This window comes from Lepisma saccharinum, chromosome 15 (genome assembly GCF_977018435.1).
Source record: "Lepisma saccharinum chromosome 15, izLepSacc3.1, whole genome shotgun sequence".
In the NCBI taxonomy this organism is placed as follows: Eukaryota; Metazoa; Arthropoda; class Insecta; order Zygentoma; family Lepismatidae; genus Lepisma; species Lepisma saccharinum.
In genome coordinates this window covers 34,628,073-34,651,585 of record NC_139243.1, presented here as the reverse complement: position 1 = coordinate 34,651,585, position 23,513 = coordinate 34,628,073, and the positions used below count along the sequence as shown (strand labels likewise).

The window sequence follows — 23,513 nt, the reverse complement described above, 5'->3', positions numbered from 1 at the left end:
TAACATTTGCAATCTTGTTTAAGTATTCTTTTAAAATGTTATGTATAATTTTCAGATAGGTACAGGGGCGCCGACTTGTTAAAATTATTGGGGGGGGCTCTGATCACTGAAATAAATGAATGATGACTCACTCCCTCTCTTTTCTAAAAAATAAAAAATATGTCTTCGTATAGCAGTTTTTAAGCAGCTATTATATTCCTCATGCAAATAATATGTAACATGAAAAACGTTTAGAAAATGTTTCAAAGTCTCTTTATGTCTTTTGTGTCTGCTCATTTCTTTTTTAGATAACAATTAACATTTTTATTGAAAAGTATGTATTTACATTAAGAGACCAACCTAAAAGTTTTATGCCGACCTCGGTGACCGAGCGTGTTGGGTGGTAGACTCAACCCGCTTTGATCCAGAGGTCTCGGGTGCGAGTCCCGGCGAGGGCATGGGCGTGTTTTAATGTCCGCAACAGACATGTGATGGGTTGCAAATAACCCATAAAATAAACAATATTTAATAGTTTTATTTAATTATTTACATAAATGCTAACACAAAGCGCAGGAAAATGGTTTTACTTTTTTGATCTTGCTACAATATTTTACTTTTTAAATTTAATTTTGCAATAATAAAAACAAATAGCATGTACACTAAGATATAAATTGACATACACAACAAAAACATATGTACATGATCTAAAAATAAAGCAAAAGTTGCTCTACGCAGTGGGTTATTTTTTTATGAACTCATTAACGAGCGGTCTCAGGTCCAAATTATCAAGCACAGTTTGATGTATGTGAAGTACCGCTAAGCTGCTTAGTCTCTTCTGCCTCATTGTAGATCTCAAATATGTCTTTAGTCGGCTAATAACACTCAATGACCTTTCGGCTGTGGCTGTCGTCACTGGCACAGTGCTGAGGACCATCATGAATTTAGCTCCTGGAGGGTGCTGTCTTCCAAAAGAAACTTCCTTATGTCACGCATGGTAGTTAGAACCACTTTCTTCTGTTTGGCAATATCACCAAGCATGGACATGTGTAAGGAGAGCCTATCGGCATCCAAATCTTTGCGAAAGAATTCTCGCGTTTGCTGAAACTTTGTTGTGCAACTGTTCAAAGCTGAGATGCATTCTTTCTCTACGGCTGTTATTTTTTGTAGTCCTGTAGATTCATGTCCTTGTTTAACACATGATTTTGCTGTGTCACACACGTCAGTGTATATTGATTTATAATACTATTTTTGGAGTGTAGAACTTGTGATTTTTGGCAGCATCAGGATTTTCAAGTCTCTTAGGGACGTGACGTTGCCGGGGCAATTCTGGCTCAACGAGGCTCGGTTTGCCCTCTGTGCATTTCAGCCAGAACTGCTCAAAACACATTCGCTTTTCTTGAAAGATGTCAGTCAAGTATTTTAGTCTTGATTCTACTTCTGTAGAACCAATGCATTGAGACTGAAGCTTACAGTTTACCTCTTCTATTGGATCCATCACATGGCAGTAGAGGGAGAGAAAGAAACATGTCTTGAAGTGAAGCATTGTCTCCAGGTATCCAGCACATTTTAATGTTGCGTCAGTAGAATCCTCTTCAGAAAAATTCTCAAGAAAATTGAAAAGGTTTTCATAGTTCCTTAAGATCTGTTGCATACTGGAGGCTCTCAACGTCCACCGACGAGAGCAAAGTGGTCGCAGTCCAGTATTCCCAAACAGTCTTTAAAAAGTCGTTGGCTAAATTCATTATGTCTCTGATTAATACATGTATAATAGTAAATAATAATTATATACATACTTAGTATATAGTTATAAGTTATGTGTTTTGCTGTTTCCGGTCATAGCCCCCCCCCCCCCCAAAGTTGATGGTTTATCGGTCTCAGCCCCCAAAGTTGATGGTATAAAACATTTCAAATGTGTATTTAAAGTTAAGTTCATGTGGCAAAATTCAGAGTAAACTTTACAAGTGAAGAAAAATAATACATTAGATCCTCTTAAGCAAAATTATTGGGGGCTCTGCCCCCACATCATTAACATTGGGGGGGCTCGAGCCCCCCTAAGCCCCATGGAGTCGGCGCCTATGGATAGTTAACACCCTTTGTAGAATTAACAAGAATAAAAATATCGTCTGAGTGAGGTAACTCCTTCTAATTACTCAATTTTTTTTGACACATTTCACATACAGTGCCATGCAAAAGTTTATCAACATCACGTTTTTCTGTGACAATTTTTTTTTCAAACTCATAAATTCAAGTGAAATTGAACAGTAAGATAGTGGTAGACCAGTTTGGACTATTTACAAAATTATTAAAAATATTTATTCAATTTTTCAACCTGGCAAAAAATGACACTTTCATTCTTATCGCCATAATGCATGAACGCTTTAAGCAACAATCACCAAATTAGTCATTGGTATCAACACACCCTAGTACTTGGTTTCAAAACCCTTAGCGTCGATCACAGCATGACACCTGTGTGGCATGGAGTCGATCAGCTACTGAGGGATCCTGCTCCATTCTTCCTTCAGCTTGAGAGGCTGTTTGGCATCTCAAGGTCTGCCATCTGCAGAGTTCTACAGTGGACCAAGGTACTGGGAGGCGTTGTAGAGATGTCCAACCTCAGGCAGCTGCTTGTGACAGATTCCTTGTATGATCGGAGGATTCTTCATGCTGCCCATGCAAACCTCCGCCTGCCTTTCAGGGACATTCCTCTGCAAAGCCACTGTCTGTGGACACTGTGAAGAGGTGGCTGATGTCAGCCTGTGAAAAATCCATTGATCTCAAGAGGAGGAAGGCCAGACTGAAGTAGGCAAAGGAGCACCTGACGTGGCTACGGAGCCAGTGGAGTGATGTGCTGTGAACAGATGAGGGCAAGTACCTTATCTTTGAAAGGGACACTGGAGAGTGGGTACGATGTCCCAAGGGCAAAAGGTACACCCCCGAGTACCAACTGCCCACCATCAAGCATGGTGGTGGGAATGTGATTGTGTGATGGGATGAGTTCCCTCCACTGCATCGAAAGCAACATGGACCGATCTCGTGAATGTCATGTACCCATTTGCTCATCACCTCGGATGCGGCTTCATCCAGCAGGAGGACAACAACCCGAAACACCGATCGGGGGTCACACAGGAATGAATCAACCACCATCACATGACTCGCATGGAGTGGCCAAGCAAGAGTTCAGACTTTAATCCCATCAATGACATGTGGAATGAGCTGCAGTGACACTTTGAGCACAATATAGCCAAGAATGCCCACGAGAAGTTTGCCTAACTGAAGAAAGAATGGGGCAAGACCCCTCAGTTGGTGATTGACACTTCGATTGACTCCATGCCATGCGGGTAATAGGCTGTAATTGATGCTAGGAGCTTTGAAACCAAGTACTAGAGTCTGTTGATACGGGTGACTAGTTTGGTGATTGTTGCTCAAAGCATTTATGCATTATAATGATAAAAATGAAAGTGTCATTTTTTTTGTCAGGTTGAAAAATCGAATAATGATTTTTAATAATTTTGTAATAAGTCCGAACTGATCTACCACCTGTTGATATAAATGCAGCTATCTTGTTGTCCAACATATAAAAATTTCAGTTGAATCTATCGCAGAAAAACATGATGTTGCATGACACTGGATGTTTTTCTCAATAATAATAAAAAGAATATATATCTTTTCTCCACAAGTTACTGAGTTAATAATGGTGTCGTAACATCAAATATTTTTGAACATCCATTTAGTTGTCAAGATCTGCTTTTAATGGATCTGCCAACACGTAGCTCAGTAAAAAAAAGCAAAAGGTTCAGTTTGGGCCTCGCTGGACCACCTCTACCCTGAATGGTGTGGATGAAGGGTGTTGGGAGCCTTGTTGATTGAACACTACTCACTCCTTGCTCGATGATCTGGTCCTCAGCTTCTGGTGTCGGCGACTGGGATGGAGACGGGCACACTGGACATAGTGGGAGATGCTGGAGCGACCACTGGCCTAGATGATGATGGCGATAAGAGGCAACTGGAGATTCGGTGGCTTTGTTGTTGGAACGCTAGTTATCCAGACTCGGGCTGGCTTCTTTGGTTCTGGCTCTCTGTAGTCTGGACCGCTACAACTATACTGCCTGCTTGTCGTCACTTCGTGATGTTGCAATCTCTCAGAGTGGTCTTGTTAATCAGCATCGATTGTGTTGTAGATGGTGTGGTCTCGATTTACCATCTGTAGGGGTTTTTATACTTCGAGAATTCTTCGTCACGTGGTGGACATTGCACCTCCAACTGTTCACATGGGGCATCCCTTGGTGCTGGTGGAAAGTTAGAGTGGTGAGGGCCGTTGTCTTGCTGACGGTGCAGAGCCGAGTGAAAAATTCTTGTTTCTCGGCTCTGCATCCAGTAGAAGTTGGGGTGAATGAGCGTTCAACTGGCGAGCTTCAGAGCGATGTTTTAACAAAGTGGATATTTTGATTTTCATGCTCCTAATTCCTTCATCAATAGCTTCATGGAACATATTTGGAACTATTCAGAATGTCTTAATGTCATTTGTTTATTATTTACAGAGCACATGTTACAAATCCACAACTCGGCAAAGAAGAAAACAGTGCATACATTAGGTTGATAGTAAAAGGGGAAGAATCCAGTGAAGTTGCACCAGAAATAATTGTGAGACCTAAAGATATGCATATTGTGAAAGGACAAAGCCTAAGTGAATTGCAGTGCATTGCAAATGCAAGGTAAGTGTTTGGTAGTTATGCAATTTTGCCAGCAACTTTTGATATATAACTTAAGTACTTTTATATTTCTTGAATGTATTACCAGGGGATCTACCAGTCAAGAAATCAACAGGTAGGTCAAGAAAGTCAAGAAATTATGCTTGTGGTCAAGAAAAGTCAAGAAATCAACAGGTAGGTCAAGAAAGTCAAGAAATTATGCTTGTGGTCAAGAATTTTGCTTTTCTTACAGTATAGTGAATTTTCATTGCCATATACCTGCACTGGGATTCGATAAAATTGAATATTTGGAAATCTAAAATAGTATTGAGTTGTGGTAAAGCTTGTTCACTTCGTTTCTTAACAATTACATTCTTGTATGCGTAAAGTTTTGTAAAAATATTAAGTAAAGTAATGTGGTCATTCCCCATCCAGGATGAAGTCTGAAGCATTAGTTTTTACATGCATTAATAATGAAAACAAGTCTAAATCTCTTCTTAAAGTACAGCTTTACCATCTTCACCAGCCTTGTGGTAAGTTCCTGTACCTAAGTAGGGAGCGATTAAATAAATGTTACATAAAAGAAAAAGAAGGTTAAAGAAAGGTCAAGAAAAAATAAAGAATTTTGGATTTGTTATTTTGGTATAGACACCCTGAGTACTCAACATCAACATGTTGATCTTTACATGTGTTTGCATTTAAAACATAGTGTGATGTACAATGGGAAAGATGTGGTAAAACAAAAAGTTGTGAACTGAAATGGTAACTGTTTACAGCAAAACACTCAGTAAATGCCGTATTTATATGTGTACATTTCTACAAGGACTCAAAAACAAAGAATGCATATTTACATTATCCATGATCTGATCACAGATGGGCTAAATGTAAATAAACATTCTCCATGCGAAAAGGGTTAAATGTGTGTGAACAATTTCTAGTAACTAAATGGTCTTTGGTGCTACTGCAGAAATCACAGACCTCTAATTACAGACTGAAAACGATGAACTTTTGTTTGAAGCCATGCATAGTCCTGCGGCTAGAAAAATGGCGAAGATGCACATTAGAGCTTGTTAAGTTTTCATTTTTGTGTAGAAATTATTTGTACTCACTTGTAGAGTGTAATATGTAGAGTTATATACTTCTTGGTAATCTTAAGAATTACAATATTGTGTGGTGCAATGATTCACAATCTTCAAAATAGTTGTTACAATTAGAAATATGAAGGTATGCTCACCACCATGATAGTATCACCCTCTCTACGAAATTTCTGGCTTAAAGTTGACCCATATAAAAAAGGCTCACATTTTAGGTCTGGCACCTGGAGGTCTGTGGCAGCAATGACAATTTGGGAAGGTAAGGGTTCCGTGAAAATTGTTTGCTGTGGAAACATCAATGAGGTAAGTAGAGATATGTTACAAATTATGGAAGTGTTCAGAATGAAAATAAAAACAAGTAAATGTATATAATGAAATATCACAGTGTAGTTTGGCAGGTGCTTCTTTCTACCTGCTTCCCCTCTCGCATTTGGAATAGACCTTTCCAACTAGTTTTGTCTGGTTGGACTGTATCTTGTTACGGCATTATTGGAAAATAACTGGTGAAAGCTGTAAGTGAAATTTGTGTGGTGGAAGGTGAGGGTACAGTGAACATTAGCACAGCACAGAAATGCTTTAAGCGGTTCTCGTCTGGGGGCATGAGTATGGAAGACAAGCCCTGATGTGGGAGACCGGGTGCCATGGATGCAGATGCATGCCATGCTACAGCACGTGACAGCGGATGGAAGCGTCAGTACACAGCAACTGGCACGACAGGTTGGATTGTCCCAAAGCACCGTGGTTCGCTCTCTTCACCAAATGGGTTATGTATCTTGATGGCCTCGGCTTGTACTCCACGAGTTGACACCACAACAGGTTGAACGACGAGTCTCCATCTTCAACAATTGCTTCAAAATTTATGGGACGACAGGTTTTGGCATCGTATTGTCAAAGGTGATGAAAAGTGGATCTTTCTACGATATTCTGCTGGTGGTAAGCAGTGGTTGCAGACACTGCAAGAAGCAATGCCACTTGTTCAAAGGGGACGGTTTGAAAGGAAGGTCATGTTGTTCATTGGCCCAGGTGTTCTGGGAACTCGTACTAGACAGTTTTGCTGTTGATGGGAACCTTTTTTTCTGTACAACTGCAGCAGGTCCTTGATGCTATGCACCAGAAGTACCAAACGTTGATACATTGAAAGAGAACCTTGTAGGTCATTAATGCCCCATGTCACCGAATTGTTACCCACAAACTGCAGGACTTGGAGGGAATTGAAGTGTTGCCGTATCCCCTGTACATCCCTGATCTTGCACCATCCGATTACCATTTGATTCACTCTCTCGTGCATTTCCTGCAAGGACAACAGTTCTATGTATTGGATGCTGTGGAAACAAGGGTGCACATGTTTTTGGCCTCGAAACAAGCCGAATGGTATCGTTGTGGGATCGTGGTTCTCACGGAATGTTGGCAGAAGACCCATTCAACAGAATGGCTTATACTTTGCCTAATAAGTTCAATGTCACGCCTTGTGTCTCCAGTCTCAATGTCCATATACAAAAACTAACAAACTTTTGACTCACCCTGGTATATAAAAATACGAGGGTTGGGGGCAAAAGTCATTGCAACTATTTTTTTTCTTGCAGATACCAGCCCGGTTGGAAAATGCGACATATACAGATGAAAGGACGAGGGGGGAACTACATGTGGGGACAGTTAAAACACGCGAACATTGTGCCTCACATAGTTATTACGATAGTGTACAGGACAATACTGGTTTGATCGTGCAAAACAATTTCATACCTGTTCTACAGTTGACAGAACAAAACTGGGGCTAGAGGCCCTGAAAGTAGTCACCTGCCATGTGCACCACACGCTGCCAACGATGTTTGAGACTCGGAATACCATCTGCGTCACCATTGGTCGCACCATGGGTGAATTGGGGTCATCTGTTGTTGCACAGCATTGGCAATGTCCTCTCGTGTCACAAACCGCCTTCCACATAGTGGTTCCTTAACCTTGTATATGAGATGAAAGTCTCAGGGTGAAATGTCTGGAGAGTATGGCGGGTGCTCCAATTCTTCCCATCCCCAGCGTTGCAGTTGCCACCGAACACACTCTGCTTTATGTGGTCTAGCGTTGTCGTGCAGGATGATTGCACTGTCCAGAAGGTCCGGACGTTTCTCCCAAACACCACGTCGTACCTGTCGCACAAGGAAGTTCCTGTAGTACTCTTCTGTCACTGTTCTGCCATGTGGAACGAAGTGGCACACAATGACACCCGTTTTGTTCTGTCAACTGTAGAACAGGTATGTAATTGTTTTGCACGATCAAACCAGTATTGTCCTGTACACTATCGTAATAACTATGTGAGGCACAATGTTCGCGTGTTTTAACTGTCCCCACATGTAGTTCCCCCCTCGTCCTTTCATCTGTATATGTCGCATTTTCCAACCGGGCTGGTATCTGCAAGAAAAAAAATAGTTGCAATGACTTTTGCCCCAACCCTCATATTTCAAAGAAGTTTGTTTACCCGTGGTAAATGCAGTAGCATTGAGAATACACCACTGTATAGTTGTTTCAAATTTACTAGAGCTCCCACATATACGTAGCTGGTGCTCTTGTCTTTGGTATGAGCTGTTCAGAAGAAGACAAAGTTGGAGACTCCAATCGTGAAAGCAGATAAAAGCTCTGACCACGCATGAGACATATAATAGGCCCTTGCCTCTCAATGACTGCTTTTCCATGAAGTTCCATGAAGTGGAGTTCAAAGGAGAAGCAGACAATGCCATGGATAAGGAAACGACAACACTGCAACATACTGTGAAACTATACACAACAGAAACTCACCAAGCAATAGCACAACTTCCTTAGAAGATACTGGCAGTGACCACCAAAACTAAAGTTAACACCAGAAAAATTAGTTTTACAGATAATTTGGTACTTCCTTTCATGGCTGTGTGTACGAACGAAGATCAAAATTTAAACTCGGATTGGGAAAGGATCACTGAAAAATTCCATTGCATGAAGACTGTTCAACACTTGATCGTGATCTAACAACATCAAAACGAGTTTATCTTCTGATCGGCCATTTGCCACCGTTTTGGTGTCTGATCCTGGTTCACGATACTGACGCTTCGACTGCAGGCTGTTGTTTTTTAATATCAAAAGAGCGGAAAGTGATATCGAGAGCGTGCAAACTTTAGAGATGTTGGGTGCACAATGCTGATAATTCGAGAACTGTGTAAAAACTGTCAAAATAATAATAATAATTTGTGGTTCTGTGGTGCAAAGTCGTAATGTCATATATTACGTGCAAGTGCAAGGTAAATTAGAACAGAGCAATGTTACAATATTACTACATGGTGTTGGAAATATGATTTAATAAATTTACGAAAATATATGTTACTGGCTATTTACACAACACGACAATATAAATATATAAGAATTAAGAAATTAAAAATTCAAATACTTATCACAGAAATCAATAGCATCAAAATCGAATGCATTTCGTAAGGCATTAAAGTCCCGTAGAAGAAGGTTCCATGCTTTCTCCTTCTCCTTTTGTGTTGTGCCATCAGTTCTTTTTAATATAATATTATTTTTTACACTCTACTACATCCTTGTACTCATCGACAAGGTTGATTAGTACATCTCTTAAATTTAGAGAAGTTTGCAGCCCGAATTACTTTCTTCTCCTACATGTGGATAGTTTAACACATCGCACTACTCTATGCGGTTCTGATTGTAATTTGTTTTCGCCAACCCATCAGGTATAGCCTTACAAATTAATTTCAGATCAGTTGAACGGAATCTCGTGAACGTCGTTTTTTGTTGGTGCAATGGAAATCTTTAAACCAAGTTTATTTAGAGTGGATTGAAATTGATCTCGTTCATCTGAACTTTGAAATAATCGGCGTTGGTGCATGCAGCCATCAGTATATTCCCAGATAACAAAAAAGCAAGTGCTATCTGGAAATATACAAGCTGCAAGCAAGCTTGAGGTAACTTGGTTGTAGCTTGTGATAGGCTGCTGGATACGGCAAGCTTGATATAAGCATGATGAAAGATTGTTTCAATCATGCACCTCTCTGTGTAGTGTAACTTGCTGAAAGTTTACAGCTTGCCATTATACACGTATGCTTGCAGCAAGCTTACTCACTTCACATGAAAAGCTTACTGTTCTATCTGAGTTAATGAATTTACTTTAATTTTTCTTTTGTTGATCAGATTAATAGCAAGTTTTCATGATATTTATGTAATACTAATTATTTTTGTTTTTGTTTCAGGCCATTACATGAACTGGGAACTGTGTGGTTAAAAGATGGCATTCCAGTTGAGAACACTGGCATTTCCTACAGCTACAAAGATCCTTGGAACAGAACATTAGCATTGCTATCTGCCAACCTGACACACACTGGGCAGTACACTTGCCAGGTGCAGCTACGTACAGGGGGTCATCCTACTGTGACTGCTGATGCCAGTGTTGTTGTTCTGGGTAAGATATGACATTGAATTATTTTACGTCACAAGTCCATGCATTACTGAATTAACCTGGGTGAATTTTAAGTTGTCTGAATCATATTGTGAGAATTGGTCTGCTTAATCGAGAATTCTATTATCCCTTAAATGCCGAGACTTGAATCTGAAAGTAAATCCTGAGAAATCTGTTGTTATGAGGTTTACTCTCAAATCTAATTATACAGCACCATCCTATAAATTATGCAACCAAATTATTCCATTTCCACAACAGCACAAAGATCTTGGAGTCATTTTCGACAGCAAACACCTTCAGCCACCATATAGATTACATAACAAGTAAGTCATAAAAACCCTTGGACTAATTTACAGATTTACAGATATCACACGTTTCTGCCCTCAAAACCTATTTTACAACATGCATATTACCTATTCTTGAAGCCTCCCCAGTGGGGCAGTGGTAGCGTCATTGCCTTGTAATCAAGGTGTCCCGGGTTCAATACCGGTGGAGGCACATGGGACAGTGGTTTGGATCCCACTTTAAACTGTAGATCCAGTCTCGATTAGCCTTTCTGTGCATAAAGTGTACTTAACACAACAATTCAGTTAAAAGCTATTCTTGAATATGGTTCCTGTATTTAGTCAATGTCATGTGAAAGTAATGTAAAGAAAACAAAGTAGTAGAGTAAATTTTTTCCTCAGAATAGTTAAACATAGATGTCCAGCCCTTGTAAATCTTTCGAAACACGAAATTTGATCTTCCTCTTCACCGTCAAGTGTCAGATCTGACATTTATTTTCAGAATCATGAATGGACAACTTTTCACTAACAAACCCTTGCCACATCTTCACATCCGGATCCCATGTACCAACACCAAATGTAACAATTTCCTTTACACTAAATCTCCAAGGTTATCCCTAGAACAAAGGTCCCTTCTGTATAGGCTACAAACCATGTACAATTCATTAAGTGATCCTCCAGGATTCCATCTATCCAAGCATTCTTTCAGAATGGCATAAATCAAGCAAGCAGCTGAAGAATAATTAATATTTGTTACACAACCCTAGTTGTTATTGTTTTCATTATTGTGTTATATGTTCATATATGTATGTATGTATGTATGTATGTATGTGTGGGTGTGTGTGTATGTGTGTGTGTGTGCGTGCGTGGGATATTGATGACGGTTCTTCATGGGATGTTTCCAGGAATGATCATCTCACGTCAGGGTGTGATTTCTTTTTGTGGGGGTTGTTGAAGCAAACGGTCTACATGACCCGACCTGGCATGTTGGATGACTTAAAGGAGTCTATTCACGCTGGAATACAGCAAATTCTGCAGGAGATGCTGCACAAGGCAATGACCACTGTACGTCGACGTGGAGAGGTTTGTTTGAGGGTGAATGGTGCCCACTCGAGTGACATAGATATCACATGAAATGCTTTTGTATGTATTTTCCAGTCATGTAAGTGTTTTCATTGTTATTCTGAAGTGTAATAGAGATTTTGCAAATTTAAATTGTCTTCATGTTGAGGGGAATAAACAGCGTGGTTGATAATATAAGATGTAAGCGAGTTTCTAAAGATATATCTGCAAAACTTACTTGTAAATGTTCTATTAATTTCGGCGGCCTCTGCCACAGTAAAGCATCGAGTTCTCAAGTGGATGGTGGCTGAGGCCACCAAAATTAATAGAACATTTACAAGTAAGTTTCACGGATATATCTTTAGGAACTCGCTTACGTCTTATATTAAATCGTCTCATTATTTCTGCCGCACCCTGTATTAAAACTTATGCTACAAATGTGAAATGTGCCATACTGAAGGTTTGTCATAATGCCAATTTAACTGCCTTTTAGATATTTTTATGAATATAAAGTTACAATTCTTATTATGTACTTCTGTGAAGTTTTCTAAGGCAAAGCCTGTTCCTATCACTTCATTGTACACATGAATAAAGAAAGTGAATGAAACATTCACAATCTCCATGGAGCAAAGTAATTTTATATCAGGTCAATGTAACCAGTTATTGGTATTTGTAAATTTTATATAGGTACTTTATCAGTGTAAGCAAATATTTCATATTGGTCCACTCCTAATAAAAATAGAACTATGTATTTGTGTCAATTGATATCTCCAGTTTTGGGTATGCTCAGCCCCTGTTTTTCAGTGTTATCGTGTTTATGCAAGAGTGTGGAATAACAACTTTGTTTCATTCTGCAGAGAAACCTTCATTTGTGGGCACCCTTAGGCTAGAGACCTTGGGAGAATTCTCAGCAACATTAACACTGGCTTGTGCAGCCATGGGAGTCCCCTCACCAAATATTACATGGTTTAGAAATGCAGTAAATACAGAGGACTTACAAGAAGACAGGTAAGTGGTGTTGTATGTAGCAGTTCTCTCGAATGTAGCTCACTTTTGACAATGTTAAGAGTGTATAAAATTTACAAATTGTAAACTGAGTATTACATTGTCTGAATTGGACTGGATTTAACACTGTGTTTGACCTCTTGCCTGCATCATCAAGGTTATGTTTGAAAATTCTCTTCCTTTCAAATTCCAAAAAAATGTATCCTTATAGAACATTCAAGTAATTTTTATAGTGGATTGCTTTCACCATTGTCTAGGTATTTGTTATAGTTTCATGGCACCATTAGATTATTTTATATCACAAGATATGTAGATAACAGCGAAAGCATATAACATGAATGCCCTAGAAGGAAATCTTAACACATGACATTTTTCAGAATGTGGAATATTGTAAAGGTTTTTCAAAGGGAAGGGAATTATCAAAAATAAATATTTCATATTTATGTGAAACTTCACAGTTACTGCTGGCATTAGAAATCCAGTAAAACATCATTTATATGTTTCTCAGAGACCTGTGGCAATAAAGCTTAGAACATGAAAATTGTAACATACACAGCAAAGCACTGTAACATGATGTATTCTTTGTATTCTTGACATTATGCAAATTAATCATGTTTTGTGTGAAACTGTACAATTCCCGAATGAAAAAAAAGAGATTACACTATACTTACTTCATGAATTATTTATATAAATCAAATATTGCAAGGGCAACAGTGTTGCCATCTACAAGATAGAGATTACCACTATTCTTATAGAAAGAATCATGATTCCAGTGTTTTCATAATTAGTTACGAAAGAGTAGTAAACAATACTTTGAAAATTAATTGTTTTCTGTTCTATTACCTTAATTTAATTCTTAAAGTCTGAAAAAAATAATAGTGATCCTCATAATGTTTCTATCAGATTCTATCAGATCAACATGAAATCTGATGCAATAAGCAATACTATCATTACTCTAAATTTTATTTTTAGGTATGTTGTTCAAGAAGATGGCTCACTTCAAATTAAGAAATTAAAGATGGAGGATTCTGGAATGTTCCAGTGCCTTGCATCAAATGAAGCTGGTGAAGATTCAATGTCTACATGGCTTAAGGTGAAAAGTAAGTAGTAATTTAAAAAAAAAAATAATAATTGTTAATAGTTAAAGTGCTCTAATTTTTGTTTTTGCATTTAACAGAAATCTTTTGGAAATCAGCAAATAGAAGTATATATGAAAATTTAAGATAATATTTAGATTCTCTGCAGGTGGAAATTTATGGTTTCTCAAATGGGAATTTTCCTGACTTCTAAATATTTAAAATATGAGTTGGAAAATGATGCATTTTCATTGTTCTTTGCATAGTGGGAAGGTTTGTCACTGCAACCTGTATGCTTTTTTATATTGCACCTTAAGCCTCATGTCAGCATAGGATCCTCTTAATTTAATATCATCTATCAGCTGATTTCTTCATCTTCCATGGACCCTTTCCCCATTAACCATTCCAAAGGATCTTGTCACAGGTGTCCCAGTCAATTTATTTTTCTTTTCTTGATCACTTCTGTCATTGGTCTTTTTTCTCCACCTCTTTTTCAGTACAGTTGCCCGTACATTTCACATACTCCATTCTTCCCCATAATCACATTTCTAAACATGGGCACCTGGGAAGGTAGGGGATGGGGGGGCAGAGGAGATTTTTGGAAAGAGTTAATGTAATTTGAATGGTGAAATTGTAGATATTTTATGACAAAAGTATTGTTTTCTGTGACTTCTTATTATTATTATTATTTGAAGTACGGTTACATTTAAGCTTACAGTCAATTTTACACTGATTATCTAACTATAAGAAACAGCTTTTTGTACTACATGAATTAATGTTAAGTATACAGTTATGCAAATTGTATATAGATATTCAGAATATGGAACAAATTTATGTAATTTTAAAAAAATATTAGTAGTAGTAATAGTAATGGAATATAATAATAATAACAACAACAACAAAAATAAAAACAACAGTAATAATAATAATAAAAAAAATAAAAAACAGTAGTAGTAGTAGTAGAAGAAGAAGACGTAGACGTAGACGTTTGTGTCTGTTCCCCCTAAGAAAAATCCTGCAGTCACCCTTGTTTCTAAAGTAAAGCTTCTAGACACTTTTCCTTACACTAATTAAAAGTGGCCAAACCATTAAGTGATTGCCCTTCCCTCTCACCACCAAAGTTTCCAGGTTGGAATCTCATTCTGATCCTCATTGTCACAATTAGCCAAAGTGGCTGAAATGTGGTGTAAAATAACAAAAATACAGGTACAATACCTTGCTAATATGTCTCATGTTCTGACACAGTTCTAAAAAGTGATGGTTAACTACTAACTTGTATGTTTCCATGACCTTTATTTTTTGTCTGCTTTTTTCATGCTGTTCACTGTTACCAAGGAAAGCAAATTAATGTTATTTCACTGAGTGGATGTTGTACAAATAATATTCTGGTACTACAGAGGAACCTTGATTTTACATTGACCAAGCTGAAAAAAACTTAAAAATGCAGGAAAAATGTAAAATCGAGGAAAGTTTTATAAAATTTTGCTGGGTTGAGACCATCAAGATTGAATGTTTAATGCGGGAAAATGTAAAATCCAGAAACGTAAAATCAAGGTTCCACTGTATTATGTTTTGTGCATTATGTTAAAAATATGTATTTTATTTGTTTTATTTATGAGAAAATAATTATGGAATTAAAGTCAGAAGAAACTGTCACCGACATGGTTAATTGGTGAAACAACTGTGCAGTATAAATAGGCTGCTTATACCGTAGGATTAGCGAGTTTTGCTCCACACAGCCCAACCATCCTTGTCCCTCGGTTGTGACTATTTTCGCCCTTCAGGCTCAGCCTCGTCTCTTGCTTGCCAAGGCTGATTCCCTACACGTATAAATTCTGGAGTACTTACTAAGAAGAGATCGATGTGTCAAATGTTTAAATCATTGTAAATATTCATTCAGAACTAGTTGTCTGTGACATTGAAGCAAATTTTTAAAATTTCTAAATGTGCGAAGGGGTATCAAAAAGTTCATGCAATCACCTGGAAGGAAACAACTTTGGACAAGTACGAAATCATGGTGGTATTAATCCTTCTCCACATAGTCGCCATGCTTGGTGACACATTTCTGCCAGCGGTCTTTCACCTTGGATAAGCCGTTTTTATAGAACACTGCATTTTGGGCCTGAATCCACTGTTCCACCTCAGAAATGACATCATCCCTCATGTTAAAGTGGCGTCCTCTGAGTGGAAGCTTCATTCCGGAAAGAGGAAGAAGTCACTCAGTGCCAGGTCTGGGGAATATGGAGGGTGGGGCAAAATTTCGTATCCTAATTGAACTGTTTTCGAAATGGATGCATGGGCAGAATGGGCTGGTGCGTTGTCTGCCAATAGCAGCACTCCATTTGTGAGCATTCCTCGCCTTTTCACCTTCAATTCTTCACATAACTGAGCGAGGAGATCACAATAATAGTCACTTGTGATTGTGTGAGCCTGTGGCAGGTAGTCCGTCAGGATGACTCCCTCACAGTCCCAGAAAACGGACAGCATCACATTAGCGGCTGACCTATGCACTCTTGCCTTTTTGGGGGGCGGTGAGGAGCTGTGTTTCCATTGCTTGCTCATCTCCTTTGTTTCTGGGTCATAAAGGTAGATCCAGCTTTCGTCCATTGTAACCAATCTGCTGAAAAATTCCTCTTCATCCAGCTCACAGCAGCCTAACATCTCTAGTGCTGCTTCCTCTCTAGTCCTCTTCTCGAAAGGGGTGAGCAATTGTGGCACCCACCGTGCCGACACTTTATAAAGGTGCAGCTGGTGATGGATGATATTCCAGATGGACCCATAACTCGGACTGATTACAGCCATCACACTTTCAATGGTGATCCTCCTGTCTTCCACTATCATCTTCTTCACTTTCTCCATCAATGTGGCATCATTTATGAAGGACGGTCTCCCTGTCCTAGGGGCATCGGAAATTAACATGTGACCGGTTTGGAACTGCCGTTTCCACTTGGAAACCTTATCATAGGATGGGCTTTCCTCCCCATACACTGCTTTCATCTCGTCGTGAATTTGCTTCGCTTCTTTCCCCTTGAGATGCAGGAATTTGATGATGCTCCGTGCCTCAATTTTGTCAATCATGACACCTTCCTTTATTCACCTGTTAAAAAAGGATAGCAATAAACATCCAAAACAGACAAAATTTGTGTGCTTAACCTAGAAGGGCCATTGTACAATACACATATCTAAGAGGCTTTCTAATTTGTTTCCTTCCAGGAGATTGCACGAACTTTTTGATACCCCCTCGTATAGTTTCCTTCATGCAGATTAGATGAACTAAAGGATGACAGTCCATCTTCCAGCTTATAAATAGCTGAGAGGTCTGATCGAAGGAAGTATCAATATTACACAGATCCCTTTACCAGCAAAATAAATTTAATCACATGAAGACGAGAAAAGAGAGGCTCTCTCAAAACGTAGTTTTAGAATAAGTATGGTTAAAAGCACTAGGCAATGGATGATGTCAAATTAACATTGCATGCAATGTTATGCAATTGTATCATCCACATACTCATAACAAAAAAAGAACAATTGCAGCTGCATTTTTGGTTGATATGTTACTAATTCTCATAACTCACTTCCAGAAATGCAATTTAGACATAGGAATGCAAAAAAGCTGCAGTTAGTTGTAATTACATTCAAATACTATAATATTCAACAAAAATAATGATCTCGAGTAATGTAGCAATACTTTAATTATTATATTTAAAATTTATGAGTCGTCTATACCATTTTCTTTCTTCTCAATGCTATCAAACAACAGGAAAAGAACCAGGTTAGTTGCTATTGGTTTAAGGTCTTGCAGGATCTGAACTTTGGCAGAAAAATTGTTTTCGTTTCTTCAAGAAAAAAATCCAAATTTCCAAAATTTTGTCTGTTCAGAATTTCTTCTAGAGCTTTCAAGTGAACCTCCATGTGATTTTCTAGATATCTGTGATAGTTTCATGGCCTCATGAGTCTGTTTTCTGTCACAGTTATCTAGACAACAGAGGAAGCAAACCACATGAAGATTAACTTGAATGCCCTAAAAGGAATTCTATACAAATCTTAATTTTTCAGAGTTTGGAATATCATAGCAGTTTTTAGAAAGGAGAGGAATTTTTTAAAACAGCTTTTCTGCTGGAGTCCAAAGGTCCAGAATGGCTTAAATGCTTTTTATCTGTCTATATATATTGTGATAATAGTAAGTATTATGAGTTGCATGCAGAAAGGAAGTTCCAATTTCCCATAAAATAAAACATAAACACCAGTATTAATGCACATTCATAGTTGTTCCGGCATTCGTGATAATGTTGCATTATAAAGGATGTCCGGAATGGGACTGACAGTTTTTAAAAGTTTGTGGTTTTAATATGGATAGAAGTAGATAAAAAGAAAAGCAAGCATTTTGAAAATAAACTCACCAAGTGTTATTGGTAGCAGTTACAACTCAGCACAGCTCAGTATAGCTCCACATGAGCTCCTTTTGTCATACGGGGGATATGCAACCTGAATTAAATTTTGCTCCACGTATTCTGTAGCATCAGAGGCATGACAGAAGCAATCGCATTCCTAATTCGGTCCTGCAGTTCTTGTAGGTTTCGTACCTTTGGGCCAGAATACACAATGTCTTTCACATATCAAGATACTCCCTCACTTGTAGGCTCCAATGTGGTGAGGCACAATCTAGTTGGAATATCACTGTAGGTTGTAAATGACGTAATTGGGGAAGTGCAAAGTTTTCGAGAATATCTAGGAACACATTTCCTGTTATTGTTTGCTCCACGAAAAAGGATAGGCTGTGATGGGCCAATTTCCTGGCCACCAAGCTCGCCTGATGTTACCCCTCTGGACTTTTTTATCTGGGGTTATGTTAAATCACAAACTTTTAAAAACTGTCAGTCCCATTCCAGACATCCCGTGTCACCCAAGACTAGAACTAGGTGCATGAATTAATGTGGGGATGCTGGAGATGCCCCCTCACAAAAATTTTCATCCCCGGCAGAAGAATTTTTTTTTAATCCCTGCCAGAGATGTTTTTATCTCCCCCAAAGAAAAGAAAATTGAAAGCATATACAATTTCTTAATTGTGAAACAAACACCACTAAAACATCACTCGGGAAAATTGTCTAACTTTTAATGCAATTGCATCTTACTTCACATCTGAAGTTCTATTTTTAAATAGCCCATTGTTTACTGTTTACATTGTATTCGGGTGCAGAGGGTTTACAAAGAGCTCCCAGACTAATGCTGTTACTATGTCCATTGTTGAGTTAACTACAAAAACAACCACCATGGAAAATAGACTAGATTTCGTTAGCTTTATTTGTTGGAGGTAGATCACGTTTCTTGCCATCATTGAATTGAACAGGCAATAGAAATTTGATTAAGTTTTCTTAGTGTTAGTACTTCAATAACTCTATTTTGTGCATGTATTTTTCTTAGAATGTAAATATGCCAAGTGTTTCTAAATTAAGTGTAAATGTTATCATAAGATTTAATGTCCTAGGCAAGAACCACTGTTCTAACATACTTAGAACTACAAAGCAATAATTTAGTTTACTAACTTGTAATACCCCAAAAAAAACTACCTCCTTCAACCAAAATTAAATCACAAATACCCCCTCCTCCCCCTAAGCAAAAAGCTTAATTCACAACCTGGTCACAGCTATCTGTACTGTAGAGTCACTCAAAATGTTGTCCTGCCAAAAATCACTTCAACATAAAGAAGAGATGAAAGTCGCTAGGTGCAAGGTCGGGGCTGTATGGAGGGTGGTGGAAGATCTCTCACTTGAAGTGATGCAAAAGAGTTTGCATGTGCTCAGCTGTATGAGGTAGTGTGTTATCATGCAAGAACATAATGCCTTCACCCAGCTTTCCACGTCTCTTGTTTTGTTCCAACGACTGGTGAGGAGGACACCTTACAGTCAGTGGGATACAGTATTAGAGCTGCCACCTTTCTCTTAGTACTGCCAGGGGTCCTGGGTTCGATTCCCAGTGGAGGCACAGTGGTTTGAATCCCACTTTAAACTATAGGTCTAATCCCAATTAGCTTTCTGTGCATAAAGTGGACTTAAAACAACAATTCAATTTAATCGAATCCTAACACTGACCTAAAACGACTGCCTTCAAAGCAATGCGACAACACTGAATTACTGCCACATGCCACCTCTTCCTGCATCCTGCTTGCTTACGTGGGTCATGCTCTGATCACATTTGGATACCATTGGAACTTACTTTCTGGATGTGCCTTGTACTAGTTGTCAGCCAATAATGCATGATTGTAAAAACAAAGATACATGAAACTGGTTATATAACACTTTAATTGGGCCTAAGTTTGCTTCAAATCTCTGTAATAGTGAATGCTTTTTATTGCAGTACAATACACTCGTTATGTATAAATATCTTTGATATTTTACCCAAATTATGTGTTTGAGTTTTCTGGAGAAAGTGAAGTGTATGTTGCAGGTGAAAGGAAATATCCTGACCATTAGCACATTGCATGGCCTGATTAAGATTGTGAGGTGGATGCTTTGCATCAATGACAATTCTCTTTAAGAATTTTCATATACAGCATATTTCCTATGTTTGAGTTTACTGAAAAATTTAACAATGCTACTTTAACTTCCAGCATCATCTCCAATAATAGAAATGGCGCCAGAAAATTCAACTGTGTTGGATGGAAAAGATGCCACTATAAATTGCCATGTTGCTGGTGCACCAACTCCAATTGTGACTTGGATATATGAAGGTGAGTGTTATAGCTCAATACGAAATTAGTTTCAAGCTGATTTATTACCATCATTATATTGAGTAGAGGGTTTATCATAAAATTTATTAAACAAAAAAAGACACTATAAACATAATGAGCAATTACAAGTTATTGAAGTTGCCTGTGTCCATGTCTGTATCCTTTAATGAGCTGCAATGAAGTTAGTCACCTCTCCACAATTTACACCACTTAGATATCTGTAACCTGTCTGTTAAAAGTCACAATGCATATCTTACTTCAGTTTTCCAAATTTTTGGATCTACTAGATCCTTCCTCTGAAATGGAAAGACTTCTATTAGATTTCTGTGTTAGATTTTTAAAATATTTACAGATCTAAGAAAATGCTCTACTTTTATGTTTTTATATCTAAGAATATGGATGAGGGTATTTTGTAAATATTTATAATGTTAAGAACAACTACTCAATCCTAAATACAACCACTAGAAACAATAAAGTTTACAAAATTTATGTAGTAAAATTTGAATTATTTATCGTTAACAATATTGGTAAATAATAGTTTTTCTTGTATGTACGCATTGCTTGCATTATAGAGTCAAAATGAAAATAAATGTCTGATGAAAGGAGCGTGTGTTCTCCTGAAACGTCACAAAGAAAAACTGTTCTCTTATGCTTGTAATAGCCGTAAACTACAGGAAAATAATATTGGTGAATACAAACAATTATGGAGATATTAAATTATACATTTTTTTAAATAATTGTTTCAGATGACAAAGCAGTAGAGGCTTCAGGTCGGTTTCAAATTCTCGAGAGAGGAGATCTTTTGATAACTGGTGTGAGGGAATCTGATGCAGGAAAGTATACTTGCCAGGGAGTCAATGATGCAGGCTCTGTACAAGCATCTGGGTTTCTGACAGTACTAGGTAAGGAATTTGCTTTACATTAAGAAAATTCCCATTGTATTACTTGGCACTACTTGTGTGTAACTATTAAGGATAAGATTACAAAAAACATTGTTGAATTAAATATTATTTTTTGTCCAGCATAATAGAATAACTTCACACTGTTTAGTATTGCTTTTGCATGTTACAAGTCCCAACTATATGGGAGAATCCGGGCAATTCAGCTTTCACAACACTATGCAAAAGTCTACTGAAATTTGGCAACATTGCATATCACTGGTATTGTACGGAAAGCAAGGAAGTGAAGCTCAAGTCAAACATTGATTCTTCCAGAGAACCGTTATAATGAAAAGTGATCCATAATGGCCTTGAGTATTCAAGAAAAGGCATTTGCTATTGAGCATTATTTCTGCTCATGCAGAAGTGGCCTTTAGGGGCAGACCACTAGCTACAACATGGTACGATTTGTTGGAGGAGATTTTTGTAACTCGAAGTCGAAAGTTCACTACACATGCAAATCCTGCCCAATACATTAATAAAATTGTGGTAATGTTGGTATGAAAATGTGTGGTGTTAGACCAGGGATTCCCAACGTTTTTACATTCACAGAATCCTTGGAAATGAGATTAAAAACTTGGGGCACCCTTGTTTTGTCAAATAAATGCCTACGCCAGTACTAATGCTATTCATTTATTAAATAAAATATAAGATAAGGAACAAACATCAGAAAAGAATACAGTTTACTACAATGGAAATCACTCAAAAGAGTTTGTTTTATTAATGTGAGACTTGGGGCGATTTATGCTTAGAACGCAAATGTTTGATATCAGGCCTACTTCTTAATAATATTGTTTTCGTTTTGTTTTGTTCGTTTTCATTTTTTTCGTTTATCCCTAAATTATCTCGCGGCACCCCTAGGTTGATGTCATGACATCCTCATTGGGAATCACTGTGTTAGACAGAAAACACTTGGAACATGTATGCTGTTCTGTTCATGTTCAAAAGTTTTGTGTGTAGTACCTGTTGTTGTGTTGATACATATATATTTTCATCATACTTACAAAATAAAATAAATCAGTACATGTTCTGCATTTCAGTATACTTTATTTTTGGCCATACTGTACTTATATAAACTAGGGTGAACACTATTCTCACACGTTGGTATTGGTCCGTACCAGAGGTATTGTTATTGGAAAATGTAATTACTAATACAGGTTAACACTCTTGGGGCAGTCTGGATATATTACAAAAACTTGTAGATAACCAAAATTTGCAAGATGTCACAGAACACTTCTGAGGAGTTCAAATATCCAGGGTGTTATGCAAATTTGCAGTTAACATTAATTTTGCACTAATATTATGTAAAAATTAGAGCTGAGTCGATACCACCATTTGCCGATACCGATACTGGTACCATGACCTATTCCTACTGATGCTGATACTTTTATAATTCCAGTATAAAATAACAAAGGCTAGTTACCGAGTCATACTAACTCTTCACATCACTAGGCACATATCTAGAAATATATAATTTGGGGAGCCAGTCCGGGCCAAGTGTCTCAGAATTATAATAATAAAAGTGTTTCTATTTAATACGTTAATATAATTTTTGGTCGATTCATAATAATATGTGAATTAATTAATTAGTACTTAATTTCTCCGATGCGTATGGAGTATTGTATGTAACCACAGACTAAGAAACAGAGGAAAGACAACGTTAATACCTATTTTGTTCTTTATTTATTGACTAAAAATTATTGTTATTACATAAATAGTAAAAAAACCGCTATAAAATCAGAGATAAAACAGCAAATATTCATCATCTAGCTTGCGTCTAGTTAAGACCGCTAAAATTTGTGTAAAAAAACTGTCCTGGTAAGGAAGTTAATGTCAAAGAAGTAAAAAATTGAATATTTATTGAATAACAAAAGGAATGATGGTACGTCCATTAGATGAAAAGTAAAGTTCCTGGTAAATATTTTATGTACATTATTCTAAGTAGTGGTGTACATAAATCTTTAGAGGGGTCTCCCCGATGGTGTAGTGGTACTGCCATCGCCTTGTAATCAAGAGATCCCAGATTCGATAGTCAGTGGAGGCACATAGTGGTTCGGGTCCCAATTTAAAATGTAAGTCCAGTCCCGATTAACTTATCTTCCTTAGTACTGCCATTCAAAGCTGTATGTTCCAATCTAATCTTGGCGGAAATAATTGATTGATTTGCTTTTGATTTGCTTTATTTCACTTCGCTTGTTGTGCCACTTTTTTCTAATTTGCAAAGATGG

General features: G+C 37.7%; 1 protein-coding gene across 2 annotated transcripts in view; it reads left to right on the top strand.

Moving 5' to 3' along the window:
* The window catches only part of sdk (sidekick cell adhesion molecule), a 263,671-nt gene that overhangs the window by 158,008 nt on the left and 82,150 nt on the right, over window positions 1-23,513 (top strand). For both annotated transcript variants that reach the window (XM_083136801.1, XM_083136800.1), the window contains exons 5-10: window positions 4,518-4,691; window positions 9,988-10,196; window positions 12,397-12,547; window positions 13,517-13,644; window positions 20,228-20,347; window positions 21,094-21,249. In XM_083136801.1, coding sequence (XP_082992927.1) covers window positions 4,518-4,691; window positions 9,988-10,196; window positions 12,397-12,547; window positions 13,517-13,644; window positions 20,228-20,347; window positions 21,094-21,249 — 938 coding nt within the window. The remainder of the gene's footprint in view (window positions 1-4,517; window positions 4,692-9,987; window positions 10,197-12,396; window positions 12,548-13,516; window positions 13,645-20,227; window positions 20,348-21,093; window positions 21,250-23,513) is intronic.